Source organism: Gopherus flavomarginatus, chromosome 7, assembly GCF_025201925.1.
Source record: "Gopherus flavomarginatus isolate rGopFla2 chromosome 7, rGopFla2.mat.asm, whole genome shotgun sequence".
In the NCBI taxonomy this organism is placed as follows: Eukaryota; Metazoa; Chordata; order Testudines; family Testudinidae; genus Gopherus; species Gopherus flavomarginatus.
This window is the reverse complement of record NC_066623.1, coordinates 58,807,348-58,827,913: the sequence shown is the minus strand read 5'-3', so window position 1 is coordinate 58,827,913 and position 20,566 is coordinate 58,807,348. Positions and strand designations below refer to the sequence as shown.

The 20,566-nt window shown below is 43.6% G+C and overlaps 1 protein-coding gene across 1 annotated transcript in view; it reads right to left on the bottom strand.

Moving 5' to 3' along the window:
• Window positions 1–20,566, bottom strand: part of AXDND1 (axonemal dynein light chain domain containing 1) — a 59,195-nt gene that overhangs the window by 18,036 nt on the left and 20,593 nt on the right. Inside the window, exons 11-17 of the mRNA XM_050963452.1 lie at window positions 19,135–19,239; window positions 16,283–16,403; window positions 13,770–13,871; window positions 12,966–13,132; window positions 6,996–7,071; window positions 6,505–6,739; window positions 4,357–4,570 (exon numbers count right to left, since the gene is read on the bottom strand). Coding sequence (XP_050819409.1) covers window positions 4,357–4,570; window positions 6,505–6,739; window positions 6,996–7,071; window positions 12,966–13,132; window positions 13,770–13,871; window positions 16,283–16,403; window positions 19,135–19,239 — 1,020 coding nt within the window. The remainder of the gene's footprint in view (window positions 1–4,356; window positions 4,571–6,504; window positions 6,740–6,995; window positions 7,072–12,965; window positions 13,133–13,769; window positions 13,872–16,282; window positions 16,404–19,134; window positions 19,240–20,566) is intronic.

The window sequence follows — 20,566 nt, the reverse complement described above, 5'->3', positions numbered from 1 at the left end:
CAAGAGTCTTCTGGCTCAGCTAACTTTCTCTTGTTGTTATGTTTTTACTTTAACCCACTTCCCAGGAAAAGAGGGTAAATTTGATGCACTTGCAGCATGCAGGTGCTAAAACAGTTTGGTTTTGTCTTCTAATTGATTTTAGTGCTCATGAAGGAGGTTGGGGAGTCCACGGGTGAAACTCATGAGCCATTTTCAGGGTGTAGTCAGAACAGAGAGCTTGTATCATGGACTCTAATTGCAGGAGAGTGAAACCAGGAGCTAAGGAGCAGTCACCATAAAGATCATTCCCAGACAACAACAATAATTAAGGAAAATGGAAATCTGGGGTGAAAGAGAGCTTAGGTTAACAAAAATTCAGTCAAATAATTGACAAAAATGATATTAATCTCTTGTGTGAGGTAGTCACACCGGGCATGAGAGCTTCCAATAACGGGAATTCTGATTGTCTGAAGTCATAAGTTCTATGTAAATGTGATTGACTTACAGTGGAAACAAAAGTTGTATATTGATTTGCTTCCTTGTGATGGACAAAGAAAACTAAAATGTGTTTTAAAAGTAGGAGAGAGGTTCCTATTGGATTTTTACATTAGAAATTCAGTCCGGCTTGTACTTCCTGAGAGGCTCTATGGATTACTGACAAATAACAGCATTATGACAAGAGAGTATCTGGAGCAACTGGTTTTCAGTCAGAATATTTAAACTCTGGTTTTATTTATGTTTAATATGTATTTAATTTAAATGCCTGACAAACAGTTGTTATCAATGATTTGTCATTGCCTCTCTACTAGCTAAAGACTGAGAAAGCTCCCAGTCTACTTTTGTAGTCGTCCCAGAAAAACTCTAGCAATAACAACCAGGAATCTGGTGGCACCTTAAAGACTAACAGATTTATTTGGGCATAAACTTTCGTGGATAAAAAACCCACTTCTTCAGATGCATGTTTGAAGAAGTGGGGTTTTTCCCACAAAAGCTTATGCTCAGATAAATCTGTTAGCCTTTAAGGTGCCACCAGTTTCCTTGTTGTTTTTGTGGATACAGACTAACATGGCTACCCCTCTGATTCTAGCAAAAACAGAGAGGATAAGCCTTGAGTGCTGCTGACATTGCTTGGATAAAAAACCCACACAGAAACCCATTGTTCCCTTTGAAGACAGATTTAATGGCCTCTCACTTGATGGTGAGTGAGTGAACAATGTGTATAGCCATGACCATCAAGCTGTGAATAGCTGTGAACTAGCATTGTATTCAGTTTATGCACATACTGTTTGAAGGGTGAAGGATTGTATATATACCTCTACCCCGATATAACGCGATCCTCGGGAGACATAAAATCTCACCACATTATAGGTGAGACCACGTTATATCAAACTTGCTTTGCCCTCCACTGTTCTTTGTTCCCTAATAATTCCCAAGCCCTGACAGGCACTCACCGGCAGTGGCGGGAAGTGGAGCAGCCAGGCCCCAGTCCACTTCATTCCACCAGCTCCCAGCCACAGCACTCCGCTTCCCACCGCCAGTGAGTGTGGGGAGGTTGGGGAAAGGATTCCTCCCACACTCACCTGTGGCGGGAAGTGGAGCGATGCGGCCCCAGCCCGCTCCACTCTGCCACCTCCCAGCGCGGTGCTGCGCTTCCCACCACAGGTGAGTGCAGGGAAGTTGGGGAAAGGATGCTCCCCGTCAGGGCTGGTGCTTCCATTGAGGTGAACTAGGCAATCGCCTAGGGCGCCAGGATTTTCGGGGGGTGGCATTTTGCCGGGGGGTGGGCGGCAGGCGGCTCGGGTGGACCTGCCGCAGTCGTGCCTGCGGACGGTCCACTGGTCCCGCGCGGCTCCAGTGGATCTCCCGCAGGCACGGCTGGGGCAGCTCCACTGGAGCTGCGGACCAATGGACCCTCCGCGGGAGCGGCGTGCAGGGTGGCGAAATGGCCGTGCGCCTAGGGCGCAAAAAACTCTAGCGCCGGTCCTGATCCCCGTACTCACCTGCGGCAGGAAGCGGAGTGCTGCGGCTGGGAGCTGGCAGAGTGGAGCAGGCTGGGGTCGGGCTGCTCCCGGACCCCTGCTAATCCCCCGGGCCACTCTGGGACTGTGGGGCCTCGAACAGTGCCCTCCCACAGCTCCTGCCCCCCCCCAGCACCGTGGGAAAGGGACCCCCTGACCGCCCCCAAGACCCTCTGCCCCTTATCAAACCCCTTGGCCCCGGCCTGGCCCGGCACCCTTAACACGCTGCTCAGAGCAGCATGTCAGAGCTTTACCACATTGTGTGCGAACTCGCGTTATAACAGGTCGTGTTATATTGGGGTAGAGGTGTATTTGGTAGGGGGGAGAACTGTGGAGAGGGGTTAAATTGCTATGGTTAGACTACTACATACTGTATTGTCATAAACAGATAGTTAAGGGTTAATAGAACAGGAGTACTTCATGTCTCTTTTGCCTGTAAAGGGTTAACAAAATCAGTGAGCCTGGCTGTCACCTGACCAGAGGACCAATCATGGGACAGGATACTTTCAAATCTTGAGGGAGGGAAGTTTTTGTGTGTGCTGTTAGTGTTTGGCTGTTGTTCTCTCTGGGTTCTGAGCGTGACCAGATGTGCAACCAGGTTTCTCGCCAATCTCTCTGATACAGTCTCTTATATGTCCAGAATAGTAAGTACTAGGTAGATAAGGCGAGTTAGGCTTATGTTTGTTTTCTTTATTTGCAAATGTGTATTTGGCTGGAAGGAGTTCAAATTTGTATTTTGCTGAAAGGATTTTAATTTGTACTTGTATACTTAGGCTGGGAGGGTATTCCCAGTGTCTATAGCTGAAAGACCCTGTACTTATTCCATTTTAAATTTACAAAGATAATTTTTACTGGTTTTTCTTTCTTTAATTAAAAGCTTTTCTTGTTTAAGAACCTGATTGCTTTTTTTTATTCTGGTGAGACCCCAGAGGACTGGGTCTGGATCCACCAGGGAATTGGTGGGGAAAAAGGAGGAAAGGGGGAGAGAAAGGTTAATTTCTCTCTGTGTTAGGATTACTTTCTCTCTCAGGGAGAGTCTGGGAGGGGGAGAGAGAAGGAGGGGGGAAGGTGGATTTTCCTCTCTGTTTTAAGATTCAAGGAGTTTGAATCACAGTGATCTTCCAGTGTAACCCAGGGAGGGGAAGCCTGGGAGAGGCAATGGTGAGGGAAAGGGTTTACTTTCCTTGTGTTAAGATCCAGAGGGACTGGGTCTTGGGGGTCCCCGGGCAAGGTTTTTGGGGGACCAGAGTGTACCAGGCACTGGAATTCCTGGTTGGTGGCAGCGCTACAAGTACTAAGCTGGTAATTGAGCTTAGAGGAATTCAAGCTGGTACCCCATCTTTTGGACGCTAAGGTTCAGAGTGGGGAATTATACCATGACATGTATAAAAGATTTGGAGATTTCTGTAAATGCTGTAGCTGTTGGTGAGTTTCTCAGTAGTAAATAGCCTGTTATACAATGTATACATATTCTGCAGCTAATTCATTCCATATGTAACTTTTTCTGTCAACAGAGTTACACCATAGAAGTAGTTCACCTCATAAATCCAATTGTAAATTAATCAAATATTTTATTTCTTTTCTTCAAACTGATAAAATAATAAAATATCGCTATCAGTTAACATGCACAAAATTACAAAAAAGGACTCTTCATATATATAACCAGTCCTCAGCCAACCCCTTCTTATCAGTCTGAGAAGAGAAAGAAAAGATGGCTTTTACAGAGTGCCTAGAAGGTAAAGAAATCAGAGTGCCACTATTTGCTATGAATGATGTTTTAGTGTTCTGTTTCAATTAATACAAATACAAGAGAAAAAGCATGATTTGTGTATGAAGCTTCAATTTGTATGAAGTTCATCACATGCTAGAATTATCACTGGCGTCAAACTGACCAATCTGAAGCCTACATTCATTTTTTACCATCTAACAGGTAAACCATGAGCAGCAAGATTCTTCACATTGCCCCATCAATGTGCTTCATCCCTCACCTGGAGGGACCACTTCCAGGGGGTGAGAGGAGAGGTCAGGCTTTGAGGTGCATTTGGTCCTTGGCTTCTAACTCCAAGATTGCCAAGGAAGTGTCAGCTGTGATGGGGACAAGTGTACTAGGAACTGTACACAACTCGTTTCACAGGTATTACCAAACAGCCATCAGGCGGGAATGACTTTTAATCATTGCCCATCTGAACCAAATTTCAGCTGGTGGCCTAGAGGTGAAAGGCTCTATAGCCCATTACCAACCTCCTGTTCCAGACAGTGTCCACCACATGAAAACATTTATCCAAGCATGTGAGAAGAGCAAATTGTATCAGAACAGCCCCAGAGAAGAATGAACAATACTGGCAAGGACCTATCTTACGAGACATGAGGCTTTCTATTGCTCCGATCCTCATGAGACTGGCCGGAACCTATAACTGTCATCAGTGCAGCCACCTGGGTCAGCCAATCAGGAATCACTCGAAACAATTTCAGCCAATCAGATTCATGCATGACAGATCCTCGCTTGTTGGTTAGCATCTTGAATGTCCAATCTTCCATACTGCTCACTAAACCTGTCAAAATCCTGGTTACCCCTGGGGGGGAAAAGAGGAAACTTTATCTGTATTCCTTCAGTCAGTGAAAAGTGAGCTTCAGAATCCAGCAGTTCAAAATTCTATGATAAGAGGAATGACTACACTATGCATGAATTTAGCGGGCTTGAATTACAGATTAATTGTTTAGTAAGGACCTAATTCAAAACCCACTAAGTCAATGGGTGTCTTTCTGTTTATTTCAAGGAGCTATGGTTCAGACCATAAATTATCTACATAGCTCAATCAATTTCAGATTTCTAGCTCTAAGCAATGGCCAACATCACAAGAATCAGCAGCCTTGTATTCATTCAAAAGCACTGGATCAAGACAGACCAAAAAGGATCTGTCATTCCTATGCATAGAGCCTTTCACAGTACGGTTTTATTTATTTATTTATTTGCCAAGAATGCCTCATATATAAAAGGGCAAAACTTTCAACACAAGCACCCAACTTCTGCCTGGTAAATGTGCATGTGTATGTGCAAATTATAAAGGTGTGTGTAAAATGGGAAACTGCCTGTGCAAAGGTGTGATTACCTGTTCATTTACCCATTTTGCACATTCAGATGTGTAATCTCTGTCTGCTGAGCTGCTTGTAACTATACACATTCTCAATATCCACATAAAGTGTTTAAGCTCTCTTTGAATCCTACTAAAGGTGCTGACTTCTGTGATGTCTTGTGGCAAAGAGTTCCATAGATTGTGCAATATGGGGAAAAAAGGATTTCCTTTTTCAAATGCGTCGCCTTTCAGATTCACTCATTGTCCCCTTGTTTTTTATTAGAAGAAAGGGTAAATAGGAGCACCAGACTTACCTTTATTCTGTATATCTTTGTAAGGTCTCCTCTTATCTAAACTAAATGGTCCAGTCATATCAATCTCTCCTCACACAGAAGTCTCTCCAGGCCTCTACTCTTTGTCACTCTATACTGACCCCCTTCTATTCTGATACGTAGTTTTGTGGAGAGGGTGATCAGAGCTCAGCACAGTATTCAGATGATTGAATGCTATTTCTTTATGTTACGGCATTATGTTTTCAATATCACTAGCCTGTTCCGTATAACTCCTTAACATTTTGTTTGTTTCTACCATTACTGCACACTGAACGCCGGTTTTATTCAGCTGTTCACATTGATACTTTGGTCTCTTTCCTGAGTAGTTACATTAGTTTAGAACCCAGCAATAGTTCTCAAATGACTTTTTCCAAAGTGTATTACCTTACATTTGTCAACACTGGATTTCCTCTGCCATGGTGCTGCCCAATCTCCTCATTACATTAGGATGCCCTTTAGATTTCACTGATTTAAATTATTTTGTGTCATCTGCTGATTTTGCCAGCACACTGCTCACCCCTTTCTTCAGATCATTAATAAATATCTTACACAACACTGGAGCTAGTACAGAATCACAAGGCAACCCATTGTTAACCTTTTGCCATAAAGAAAACTGAACATTTAGCCCCACTTTTTTCCCCTATGTCTCTTACCAGTTTCTATGACTACTAAGAACTTGTCTACATGGGACATTTGTTTGCATAAGCCAGGATGTGAATTTACAGTGCACTAACTTGCCATACAGTAATATCCCATACAGACACTACCACCATGCACTAGAAGTTTCACAGTGCACTTTGATGTACTCCCATTTCAAACAGCAGTATGTCAAAGCACACTGCAGAACTTGCAGAGCGCTGTACCAGGGTCAGCTTGGTGACTTAGTGCATGGCAGGCTAATGCACTGTAGAGTCACACTCTGGCTTCCCAAACAGTAACATCCTGTGCATAAGAGACCTCTTTCTTTAGTAGCCTTTTGTGAGGGACTTTGTCAAAGGCTTTTTAAAGGCCAAATAAATTATGTCAGCTAGTTCTCTTTTAGTCACTTGTTCATTGACACACTGAAGGAAAGATTGAATGACAAGATGGGTAATTTCTTACCATTCTCCCCATTTATTCTTACGCTGTACTGTTGGCAAAGCTCATCTGCATGTTTATTTATTTCTTCCATGGCTCTGAGCTCTGGAGGCAACACCCCATTAATGTCCTTGTGACGACTAAGCACTGTTTGTCCCAGTTCTGTCCAACGTTTCTGCAGGTTGGCAGCAGTCTTGAGGGTCTCCGTCTTCATTAATAGAACTTCCCCTCCATATTGCTCCAGGTCCTCATTTAACATCTGAAAAGAAAGTAATGAACTTGTCATCCCAGAAAAAGCTCTCAGCTGCCTTGGTCACCCCCAGGTGTGCAGCAGAAAGGTGAGGGATATCCTTTTGGCCCAAGATGAAAAAGATGTTGCAAACTAAGCAACTATATAATAAACTTGGAGCCTTGCTTTATTTCTGTCCTTCTTAGTATTTGTAGAGCTAAATATTAATTATTTGCTAGCAGCTTAGTTTGTAGGCTAGGGGAATATGCTTGTCAGAAAGTCTTACATTTTCCAAGTTCTTGAAGTCCTGCAGGATTTCCTCCAATACTTCTCCCTTCATATTAGAGAAGCTTGCTTTCCTGCTAGAGGGACAAGGAGAGAAAGTGAGAAGGGATGAGATACAAGAGAAACATTACTCCTGAATGAGCAAAAGTAAACGTATAATGTGTGCACATGCTGCTCCATGCTATATCCTGTACTTGAAACAGAGGCCTTTTTGCCAAGGGAAGGGTCTTTAGGGCTTCCTCCCCACCACTGACTTACACTCCCTCCCCTAGAATCACAAAAGTGTTTGGAGTCCCTTGTAGGAAAAAAGATTGCTTCAAGAACAGGAGGAATGGAAGGCAAACAAGTACTGGATGTTTAGTCCTCAGAAAGGCTGTGACTGAAACTGACAAAATGCTGTTCTTCACTAATACTGTAATCATCCTGGAAAAAATCTTCTTAAAATAATCATTTTATTCCTATTTTACTTTTTAAATGTGTAGCTCAACAAGTAAGTGGAATGAGGATGGGAACTAAGTTAAAGTTACTATGAGAACCTTACATTTTACATCTTCTGACTGGTCTCATTTTGTAACCTTGGTGTTCTATTAAAATAAATTTTGGTATTTCACTTATTTGCATTTAAGAATAAAAATTATCAAACTTAAACAACAAACAAGAGCACTGTCAGACCAGTCAGAGAGTAACCTTTCAGAAAGAAACCTCTGGTTATAAAGTCAGAGGGTGGACTCCTTGGTCCATTTGAAATCAATGACAAAACTCCCAGTGCCTTCAGTGAGATCAGGTTTTCCACCCGACGTGTGGGAGGCTATTGGATAAATACAGTAGAACCTCAGAGTTAAGAACATCAGAGTTACAAACTGATCAGTCAACCACAGACCTCATCTGGAAGCAGAAGTTTGCAATCAAGCAGCGGCAGAGACCAAAAAAAAAAAAAAAAAAAAAAAAAGGCAAATATAGTACAGTACTGTGTTAAACATAAACTACTAAAAAAAAGGAAAAGCAGCATTTTTATTTTGCACAGTAAAGTTTCAAAGCTGTATTAAATCAATGGTTTCAGAGCAGCAGCCGTGTTAGTCTGTATCTGCAAAAAGAACAGGAGTACTTGTGGCATCTTAGAGACTAACAAATGCTCAAATAAATTTGTTAGTTTCTCAGGTGCCACAAGTACTCCTGTTTTTATTAAATCAATGTTTAGTTGTAAACATTTGAAAGAACAACTATGATGTTTTGTTTAGAGTTACAGACATTTCAGAATTACAAACAACCTCTATTCCTGAGGTGTTCATAACTCTGAGGTTTACTGTGGTAGGAAGTTTTCTACAATCCGGATTCATAGACAGAAATGGATTTCAGAATTCAATACCTAGGATTTGTTTAAAAAACAAGCCAGTTATTATTTCAGGACATTGTATTGAAAGTGCTTAGCTGTTACTGCATTTTATATTTTTTTCTCTCTACTTTCCCCCTTAGGAAAGACTGTATTGTCCCCGCATTGCCACTGAAGAAGTATTGTTTTGGGGCTTGTCTACACTGGCAAGTTTTTTCGATGAAACTAATGTCGACAAGGAAAAATCAACAAAAGCAAAGTCACCAAAGCGTGTCTACATTTACTCCCACTGTCAACAGATCATGTCCACATTTGGGGCACCTTTGTCGACAGCGAGAGCAATGGACTATGGGTATGTATCCCACAGTGCCTGGCGACACCATCCATCACTAAGTGTTGTGGGAATGTGGAAACTGAGCAGGGCGCATCCTGGGATGTGCAAAATGTACTGTCATGCCCTGCTTTGTGTCCCACCCTTCCAAAGGTTTCTGGCTTCCTTTTGCACCCTTTTTCCAACTGTCATTCTTTTACAGTGTGCGCCAGCATCTGCAGTGAGAGAGGATAGATCCCACACTTCTCTCCTATGTGCTGTTAGCTGTCATGAGGACATTGCACGTGGCAGCACAGTTACTCTCAGAGTTACTTGCAAAGTTAGCAGAGGATGAATCACAGGCCTCCGAGTGTGATATGGACGGCAGCAACTTATCTGTGCTTTGTGCATTCACAGAGCAGCTGCATACAGTAGATCATCGCTTCTGGGCTAGGGAAACAAGCACTGATTGGTGGGATCGCATTGTCATGCAGGTGTGGGATGACGACCAGTGGGTACAGAACTTTAGGATGCGTAAAGCAACCTTCATGGAGCTATGTGCTAAGCTGTCCCTCGAACTGCGACACAAGGACACCAGATTGAGAGCTGCCCTTTCTGCACAGAAGCATGTTGCAATCGCTGTGTGGAAGCTGGTGAATCCAGACTGCTACTAGTCAGTTGCAAATCAATTTGGAGTAGGAAAGTCCACTGTTGGGGCTGTGTTACTCCAAGTGTGCACAGCAATAAATTGCATCCTGCTGTATAGCACCGTGACTCTGGGAAATGTGCATGAAATAGTGGATGGCTTTGCAGAGATGGGTTTCCCTAACTGTGGCGGGGTGATTGATGGCACACACATTCCAATTTTAGTGCCAGACCACCTTGCCTCTGAATACATCAATAGGAAGGGATACTTCATGCTGTTGCAGGTGCTTGTGGATCACCAGGGGCATTTCATGGACATCAGTGCAGGCTAGTCTGGAAAGGTACATGATGCATGCATCTTCAGGAACTGTGGCCTGCACAGAAAGCTGCAGGCAGGGACTTTCTTTCCAGACCACAGTTTCACAGTGGGGGATGTGGAAATGCCCAAAGTAATCCTGGGAGATCCAGCTTACCCCTTATAGCCCTGGCTCATGAAACCTTACACTGGGCACCTGAACAGCAGCAAGGAGCATTTTAGCAACAGGCTGAGCAGGTACCACATGGCAGTCAAATGTGCCGTTGGCCATTTGAAAGCTCGCTGGAGGTGTCTCAATGATAGTATAGACCTTACCAAGGAAAGTATTTCCATGGTCATAGCCCCATGCTGCACTAAGGATAATCTGTGTGACTCTAAGGGTGAAATGTTTGCTCAGGTGTCACGCACTGAGGCAGAGCGCTTGGCTGCACAGTTTGAACAGCCGGATGCTAGGGCTGTCAGAGGAGCCCAGAGAGCTGCTATTAACATTAGAGGCTTTGAGGAACTGCTTTGACCATGAGTGGCAGTAACACGTCTGCTTTGGAGTTGCTTCCCTGGTGCCTCCATGTACAATTTTGCAGACCAAGATCTATGCAACACAATGCTTTACAAGCCTGTTCGCGAGAGTGAATTGAATGCTATACGCTTTTGAAGAACACAGATAAAAACGCTGTACCATTAAATACCTTAGCCTTTATTTATTGTTAAAAAGGGTAAAACCTCACAACTGTGTGTAGCTCCAGCTATCATTGTGCAAGCTGTGAGAAGGGGTGGAGTGATGGGGAAACTCAGGAGTGCTGTGAAGTGAAAAGGAATGTGTGAGCATGGGGGGAGGAGGGGTTGACAAAGAATTGTGCATCTGCATGTACTGCAGTGGACATCGACCACAGATCTGCTCAGTCGGCAGCTGTATCAAAGACTTGAGCATCTCTGTCTGATCCTTCATAACTGTTATGCTCCACTCTGTCGCTTGCCTGGGAAAAGCAGCATTCTCTTTTCTGTCCTGCCTTTCGGCTTCCTGGCACCCTTTCCATTCCCTGGTCTGTCTCTCATTGTGCTGCAGCACCTCCCAGAACATGTCTTCTTTTCTACACCTATGTTTTTTTCTTATCTGCCAAAGCCAGTCCACTAGGATGTGTGGTGTGTTCTTCAAGGTCTGTGCTGAACAGAAGAGGAATTGTTACATTCCAGCAAATGATTGAAACATTTTAGTAAAAAGGGTATTTTCCTAGTAGAAATCACTTTCCCTCTGAGACTCTAGGCAGGCACACAGCTTCGCGAGCACCCCAATCATGGTGAGTGTCGGGAGTGGGAGGAAGGCAGTTGTGCGTACGGACAAAAAGGTCATGGCTTTCAGGGCAGCTTTCCAGGGAACTCATTCTAAAATTATCCCACACTTTTTCACAGGCGGCCAACCTGCTGGCTAACATCTCACTGTTGCGGGTGACCAGAGAAACCAGGGCACAACTGCTGAATGCTTGTGGCTTTCACCCTGGTCTATATGCAGCTCAGCTATGTGCTGCTTTGGTCCCAGCTCCAGTGATTGCTAAATGGCATGGTACAGTTTTCCAAAATGGGGGAACTAACAAGGCTGCCATCCCTTGGAATCTGTGGCAGAGGATTAACAAGTACCTCTTGGAAACTTTCCAGAGCTCTCTCTGGAGGATTCTCTACAGGTCTCGATGTCCACTGACACCCTGCTTGGCCATGCATAGCTACACAGGTCAATGTCCAGCTCACAGAAAAAACTAACCGCCTCCCACTTTTCGATTCCCTACACAAGCCACAGCAACTTACCCAGAGTCTCATCTGCTTCCTTCTCCCCGTTGAGCATTTCTGAAGTGGAAAAAAGTTTCTGGCTGCCTGCCCCACTGGGCGATCCCGTTGGGAGCATCACATCCTCTTCTAGCTCAACTTCTTCATCCAGAATTTCAGCCTGCTGGTTACCCCTCTTTCTGCTGCCTGCGAAGTATCCACGGGGCTATCGGTGATGGAGGTGGGGTCACCACTGAGGATAGCATTCGGCTCCTTATAGAACTGGCAGGTCTTAGGTGCACCACCGGAGTGATGGTTCGCCTCCTGCACTTTATGGTACACCTGCTTCAGCTTCTTTATCTTCGCTCTGTACTGCTGCGTGTCCCAATCATAGCCCTTTTCGCACAAGCCTCGAGAAATTTGCCCATATGTGTCCTGATTCCTATGGGTCACTTGCACTGAACAGACTCCTCTCCCTATATACTGATCAGATCCAACAACTCATCAGTGGTCCAAGCGGGACCATGTTTGGTGCGATAGCCAGCCATGCTCACCTGGGAAGCCTCCTGGGAAGCTCCTCTGGGAAGCCAGGAAGCAGGAAATTAGATCTAAAATTCCCGGGGTTTGCAAGGGGGTGGGGGTGGGGGGAATGGCTGGAGGGCAGCAAAGTTCAAACCGGCAGCATGAGAATTGTGGGATACTTTCTGGAGGCCAATAAAATCGAAAAAAAACCTGTGGTCTCTACACTCCATGTTTGTTGACAACAAAGGAAGGAGAAAAGACAAAAGTCTCTCACAGGGATGGAAGTTTTTTGTCGCCAAAACTAGGCGTTGTTTTTTTTTTTAAAAAGTCACACTGCAGTGTGTATGCTATTGCTGTTTTGTCTCCAAAAGCCAGTTTTTGGTGATAAAACTTGCCAGTGTAGACAAGCCCTTAGTGTGTATTAGTACTTAGGATGTAGTATAGTCCTTCCAATAGATAGGATCTATTATTTATTTTTTCCCTTCATTTAGAGACAATCAACCTTTATCCTTGTCATTATTATTATTCATTACATGCATTGTGGAAGTCCCAGGAGCCCCAGTCATGAACCAGGACCTCATTGTACTCGGCATTGAAAAAACACAGCACAAATAGATGGTCTAAAAACCTTACAAGCTACACTGCCTCTGAGGTGCTGGATGTTATCTTGAATGCCTGTATTTTAGTAATGTTTCATCTTAGGTGATCATTTCTCCCTATTTGCTTCAAAATCCTCATGGTAACAGACAAACAGATCTCATAGTTTACTGTGAAATCTTTTGTTTTCTGCTGTTCGGGGGGGAGTAAGACAGAATTATTGCAGAAGGCATGAACAGAAGTCTACATCACCATACTGGAGCTGACAGATTTCAGCTGTGGACAAGGTTTTCAAAATAAACAGATGTCAAACCTAACAGAACAATGGTAAGGTGTATGCAGCTTGCATCCAGTGAGCCAAATCCTCCAAGTAATGGTGGTTTTGCCTGAATACGGGCTGCCAGGTTTGGTGTACTGCAATTTTCTGTCACATAAAGGTGGTGGAGGTAGCCAGTGTACCACTGCCTAAATTAAATAATAACTCCTGGACACTCACAAAACATTGTCCTGGAAGTACTGCATCCACTTGGTGAGGCCATTCTGAACCATTCGCAACTTCTCCCTGCTGGAGTTTTCAGCATGTTCCACTTCAACTCCAATGCGGTTCAACAGCTCCCTGAACTGCTCAGTCATCTCCTGCAAATCGGAAAGGTCTGCTGTGTCCTGTGTGCATCACAAGAAAGAATGGGAGAGCTATAAGACAAGGGACCTTCCATTTCACTGGGATCAGAACAATGACCACTCAGATGTCTGAAGAAGTACCCACTTCACAGACGGCTAGCTGGAAAATGTTCTGCAGTTCCACAGCATACACAATGACCTTGGAAGCTGGACATTTCACTAGTGGCATTAGGACTGAGGCACACATGACTCAGCTCAGCACCTGAGTTTTGTATTTGTGCTGAAACATCAGAAGGCAAATGTGCCAGGCCAGCACTGTTGAGGATACAATTACACTAGCATTGATTTGGCTTGGTCTTCTGAGGATGAACAGAGGGATCAAAGTAGGAAAAGCCATGGAGAGAAGGGAAAATAGAGAGATGAAGAAAGTTGAGGACAGAGCGATGGGAGAGGAGAAAAAAGGAACAGTAGGGAGAGGAACAGAGAGAAAGAGAAAGGGGAGATAGAGAACCTATTCAAACCATACCATTCATTCAAACCTGAGCCAAAACTTTAAAGTTCGAATAGTAACTGGGAAACATGAAATTCTGCACTGAGACAGATGAACCCTGCACAGACACAAGCTCTTCAAACATAGCCTTCTCCACGCCACAGTCATACATCACAAACCGGACTCTACCTGTGATGCCAGAAGCACTATGAAGTGTTTGATGACTTTGGTCCATGCCTTTTCACTAACATAGAGCTTGCGAGACAACGTGAGCTGGTTTCTTTCGATCACCTGCAAGGAACACAGTTACTTATACCAACTCTTTTGGGAGTGGTGAGGAGGTTAGAGGACAACCCAGGAGATAACTGACCCAACCTCCACTGTGTAAGAAACGTACCCTGAAAAGCTGACTTCACACTAGCACTCCCTAAGCTATAAGAGACTATGGGCAGAGCTGTGACAGGATTTACAGGGCCAGGACAGGTAATCTTCTGCCTTCCTGTGACCTGTCCCCTACAGTGACCCCACACTCCCAGGGAAGGCCACTATCTCTTCCAGCCCTGCCTCCCCTACTGCAGGACTCACCCTCTCACCTTGAGTCTGTTTCTCATCAATGTCTGCCCTTGCTTTTCCTTGCCTCTGATCCCCGCTTGGGGTTACTCCTCCCATTTGCTGCTCCCCTCATATATCTGCCCCATCTCATTTTTCTTTCAAACATCCCTCATCTACTTTTGCTGTTGTTCTCAGTCCTTTTCCCTTGGCTCTCTCCAATTCTTTCACTACCTGTCTCTGCCCCTCACTGTTTTAGCCCCCTGCTCCATTGTTGCCTCTTTTTGCCCTGTCCGGCTTATCAAGTGGCTCAGGACGGCCCAGGGCTGCCCTTCTGCTGTCACAGTGAGTGCTTGTTGTGTCTTCCCAACACCTGCTCCTGGCTGACTCCCCACTGGAGCAGGTGGCACTAGCGTGAACTCCTCCTGCTGCACATATTATTGCTAGGTACTGTACCCAAACACTGGCAGACTGTCCCTGTCCAAAGTGGTTGGTGAGTACTGACCCCCCACAGCATACAAGAGGGGCATCAACCATTTCAACCCTGACTCATGGCATGGGAAAGGGCCAGGAAATACAGACCAGTCTCTTACCAGCACTGCTGCGCATCACACACATCCTGCTGTGCAGACCCATTGAGAGGCCCACCTTCCACTAAAAGCCCAGGCCCTGGACAACTGTCTCCCCTCATCACCAGACACATGACAGCCTTGCCATTTGGAGAGAAAGATCTGAATAGACGTTGCTGTCATAGGCCTCACAGAGAACAGTTTGTAGAACAGAACTCCATAAAAAATGGCTACCTAAGTGCCAATGGCCACCATAGCGAATAAATGAACAGCATGCAACAGCAGAACCAAAGTGTGTGGTAAAGCCACCTACTGTCATTGGTTTGATTAACAATCCAAGAACACTCCTTGAGGAGGAGAGAACTTCCTTACCACACTACCCTCACTTGAGCTTAAACGCCAGCAGGAACCTCCTTAGAATGCTTCACTGTGTGATGGAGGATGGCCAAAGCCCAACACATCCCAGCTAGTAGGGATGGAGATTTAAAGGACTGCTCAGCAACTTTTGGCTTTTATTCCACATGATATGCAAGGTATCCGAGTATTTTATAAGTAACAATGGTGAGCCCATGCTCGATTACATCCCAGCAGATGGCTCCTGTATGTAAAAGTGGCAGTAGAACAACTAAAGCCCACGGTTTGAAGTTTAGTGGAGCTCTCTGGAAGGCAATAACTTTGGTCAAATAACAATAGATTGTAAATTTGCATTAACTTACTCAAATTCAGGCACAAACCATCAGGATAATGTGCCTTTTAAAGTTAAACCGTAACAGAAACCACATATGGCATTTATGATAAGTACCACATATATCAAAAATGTCTGTACCATATTTCCAATATTGTATTTTTCTTGGTAAAGATAGTCCTCAAGAGATGAAGTAAGGTACTACTCAGGATGAGCAAGAGTGGAAGAATCTGGACATTAATAATCTCTTAAAAGGAAAAATATCAAAAGGAAATGTAAACATATCAAGCCATCGCCAATAACTCTGAACAGATGTACTTTGAAAGACTAATAATGTTGTCCAGGGGAAACTCAGAGAGCCAAAAAAAAATGTGTTCCCACTCTGTTTCTGCAGAACTATTGCTGTCTCATCCTAAGGAACAACCTGAAAAACTACCAGACAACTCCAAGAAGTTCTCACAGCAAATGTTTAATTTGAATGGGATAAAATAAGAGACCACCAATGTGGACACAGTAGAAAAAGAAAGTAAAATATAGTCTTGAAATTACAGAAAAAGTCTAGGGAATCTGGGTTGGATAATCTAAACTTTGAGAAACGTCAAGGAAGCATTTTAGTGACACTATTTCTGAAAAAACACAAGCCACTCTCTGATTTCATATGAAATCCTCTGGCACTGAGCCTGGAGATTAGCACCAGAAAAAGCAATATATATCTGTCAGTTTCCACAGTTAAAAGAGCCAAAAAGCAACAGTCCCCTGGGAAAAGCAGTCTTGGCAGGTCTGGGAGCACAAGATTTCAGTTAAATAAAACCTTTGGAAATCCTGGAACAGGAGTTTTAGTTACAATGGTTTGTATCCTGCAGTAAGGCAGTGTCCTCCATGATGCTGTCTGTACCTACCTTCATTGCCAGGTCATATGTAGCTGAGCTCCAGATTTCTTTCTCTTGGGTTAACTGGAGCAGCTGGGTCTCAAGCCTCGCTCTTTGTAACTCATACAACTCACGATATTCTTCCACAAGACTGAGAGAAGAAGACAGAGAGACAAGGTGTGGGTGAGGTAATACAGTATCTTTTATTGGACCAAATTCTCTTGGTGAGAGAGACATGCTAAATGCAAGGTGCAACAGATTGTTTAGCATAAGTTTACTTAATTTATTACAATTTAATTGGAGTATCTTTCCCAGACCTGAAGAAGAGCTCTGTGTGGCTCCAAAGCTGGTCTATCTCACCAACAAAAGTTGGTCCAATAAAAGATATTACCTCACCCATCTTGTTTCTCTAACATCCTGAGACTGATACGGCTACAATTACACTGCATAGAAGATGACAGAGGTACACTATCCACATCCCCCTCCTCCTAACCTAGTTTTTTATCTTTCCCACAGCTCCCAAACATTTCTGAGATACCAGCTTCAGCCAGATCTCCTTCCTCAATTACCATACTCTGCAGGCCCTGCAAATCTACAGCTCCTTTCCCTGAATCCCAGATAAGCCCTGTCATAAACAGATAGTTAAGGGTTAATGTCTCTTTACCTGTAAAGGGTTAAGAAGCTCAGTATACCTTGCTGACACCTGACCAGAGGACCAACAGGGGGACAAGATACTTTCAAATCTTGGTGGAGGGAAGTCTTTGTTTGTGCCTTTTGTTTTGTTGTTGTTGTTCGCTCTTGGGACTGAGAGGGATGGGACATCAATCCAGGTTCTCCAAATCTGTCTGAATCAGTCTCTCATGTTTCAAACTTGTAAGTAATTAGCTAGGCAAGGCATGTTAGTCTTATGTTTGTTTTCTCAACTTGTAAATGTTTCTTTTTGCTGGAAGGATTTTTACCTCTGTTTGCTGTAACTTTGAATCTAAGGCTAGAGGGGGTTTGCTCTGGGCTATATGAATCTGAGTACCCTGTAAAGTATTTTCCATCCTGATTTTACAGAAATGATTTTTACCTTTTCTTTCTTTAATTAAAAGCTTTCTTTTTAAGAACCTGATTGATTTTTCCTTGTTTTAAGATCCAAGGGGATTGGATCTGGACTCACCAGGGATTGGTGGGGGGAAAGGAGGGGGGAGAGCTAATTTCTCCTTGTTTTAAGATCCAAGGGGACTGGATCTGGACTCACCAGGGATTGGTGGGGGGCAGGGCCGGCTTTAGGCCGATTTGCCCGATTCCCCCGAATCAGGCCCCACCCCTGAAGGGGGCCCCGCACTGGCCGGCTGTCTCCCTGAAGCAAAGTTCTGCGTCTCCCAGAAGCAGCTGCTGTTGCTGCTAGGCAATGAGAGATGCTGGCTGGCAGAAGGCTGAGGCAGAGACAGCCGCTGGGTATTGTAGGTCAGGAGAGGGAAGAGGGGAGAAGGCACATGTGCTTGCAGCCTTCCTCCCATCCCCTCCTCTCCCCCCAGCAGTCACCTGGAGCCTGGAGGAGACCCCGAGGGAGCTTCTGGTCCGGTGGGAGACACAGGAATCTCTGCAGTGGACCTCACTCACCTGAACAGCTGCTGGGGCTTCCGACAGTGAGTGTTTGACCCTGTCATTCCCCCTAGGTTTGTAATATTGGGTTGGTGTTGTGGTTTTCAGGGTGTTGCTGTTTGAGGGTGAGTTTGTGCCTGCCTGTGTCTGTTTCAGAACTAAAGTTGGGATCATGTCATGTAACCCAGGAAAAAATCCCCCAGCTGGTACTTAGTGCTGTGAACTCCAGGTGAGAGAGAGGGAGGTTTGGAGGAGGAAATCAAATACATCAAGAGGGGAGAATGGTTTTTTTTAAGTGCTTTTTTTTTAAAGGTGGTTTTTTTTAAGTGCCTTTTTTTTTTTTTTGGGTCATCCTTGCTGGGGCCCCGTCGAAACTGTTCGAATTGGGCCCCGCACTTCCTAAAGCCGGCCCTGGTGGGGGGAAAGGAAGGGGATGGTTAATTTCTCCTTGTTTTAAGATCCAAGGGGTTTGGATCTGTGTTCACCAGGGAATTGGTGAAGTCCCTCAAGGCAACCCAGGGAGGGGAAAGTTTGTGGGGGACAGGGAGTGCGCCAGACATTGAATTTCTGGCTGGTGGCAGTGTTACCAGATCTAAGCTAGTAATTAAGCTTAGAAGTGTTCATGAAGGTCCCCACATTTGTACTCTAAAGTTCAAAGTGGGGGAAAAAACCTTGACAAGCCCTTTTACTGATATTCCCACTGTGAGCTCCCAACAAGTCTGGAGACAAGTCTGTGCTGGGTTTAGGCTGACTGTTCTATTCATAATGCAACCTTCCCTAGGTCAGGTGTTTCAGAACTCAATGCAGGAGTCTGACACACTCTGCACCAGTTGGCCACTCAGAGATTGAGGTCTGTGATGTTTTTTGCAGACTGTTAAGAGACAGGGAACTCAGAACTGGGAGGACGAGGAGGGGGTAGTACTTAGTAAAAATCATTAAAATGTGAAAATACACAGATAACAAATACAAAGGACTTTTAATGGTTAAAACTTGAAACATTAAAACAACTTCTCCCTTTGAGAAATTTGGCACTATTAGAGAAATTTCTGTGCAGTATATCGGGTTGGATATACTGCACAGAAATAACCAGTTTCCCATACAGAGAGAGAAATCAATATTCCACACCCCCTCTACAATGCCCTAAAGAGAGAGAAATCAGTATGCCACATCCCTTCCCACAGAGAGTAAACACTGGGCCACGTCACCTGTGAGACAATAGAAGAAATATGTGCTTTGCCTTCAACTCAAAAACACCATATTGCTCCAACCTTCCCTGGGCTGAAGGAACTCACTTTGCATTCAGCTCAGCATCCCGCACTGCATCAGCCAGCTCCTCATGGGCCCGTTCTGCTTCTCTCGTCACCCTGAAGTCATGTTCTCGGACCTCACATAGCTCACTGGAATAGCATAGAACAGTCATTTCACAGCCTGCTGCAATCAGAACAATTCAGAGTCAACCTACCAATCTCAGTCTAGAGTGCCCTTAGCTGTCTTGTGTGCTTCCCTTCCACAAACAGTCAATCATCTCATCTTAAGGGATCTTTATGTCCTTCCAGTGCACACAAAACTCTATGGTCTTCTTGTGCACACGTTTTGCTTAAAGCTCTCCCTCTGCAGACAGCTTTGCATAACATTTCAAACAAGATGGATGGATTTAAATCAAAGCTATTTAAATCATTGATTTTAATCATGATTGAAATTAGCAAGAAGAAAATCTTGATTTAAATCATCAACTTTAATCATGCTTTGCATTAGTACTTTTTAGTTATTTTCCTACAGAAAGATTGATTCTCATTGATTGGTAACAGAAAACATATTGATTTGCAACTAAATATAGTCCTTACACTAAGCTTAGTGCTTCATTTTGCAAACAAGGAAGATACACCATACCTGTACACATTTATTTAAGCAATAATATAGCTTACTATCCATTTATTCTGATTCTTAGCTTTCCATTTTTTAAGTTAGAAATGGTGAACGATGCATTTTGTATTTACTAGATGATGATTAATTATTTACTTGTGATTTGTGTCAAAACTCTGTATTGATGGAAATTCAAATTCAATTAAAAATGCACCAAAACAGCATTCTATTTATTAATTAAAACTATTTTACTATGTTGAAATATGCCAAAAAAATCAAAAAGTTTATCAAAATAAGTTTTGCATTTAAAACTAACCAATTTATTAAACAAAGAAGGTATTATTTGTATTTAAAGAATTGAACTGACTGTTTCTGGTCACCAGGTCCTTCAACATTTTAGAACTAGTAAATCTCATCCTCTCACACCTAGTTTTTATTCATAGCTTGGAAAAGAAAAACAAGCTTTCCTGATTTTTCAACTCCCAAGTGTTTTTTTAACTTTGAATGAACTAGTCATTGAACTGAACTACCCGAATAAACTAAAATGAAGAAAATATCCTCTCTGAACAAGCAGAAGAGGCTACTGCTGTCAAAAGCTAATTTAACACTTCATACATTGGTTCTAGATGCCTAGGAAATGACTACCATCAGTTCAATGGTTTGACATTCTTTAAAATTTGGCAGCAAATATTCACTACTTAATATTTTTTGTATTTAATTTAAATGATTTAAATAGACAATAATTCACTTAGGTCTTAACATAGGCTATCATTATTTCAAATTTATTTTTAAATAGGTTTATTTTTCAATTCAATTTAAAGAAAGTTAAATTTAAATTTAAAACAAATGTGAGGTTTTTAT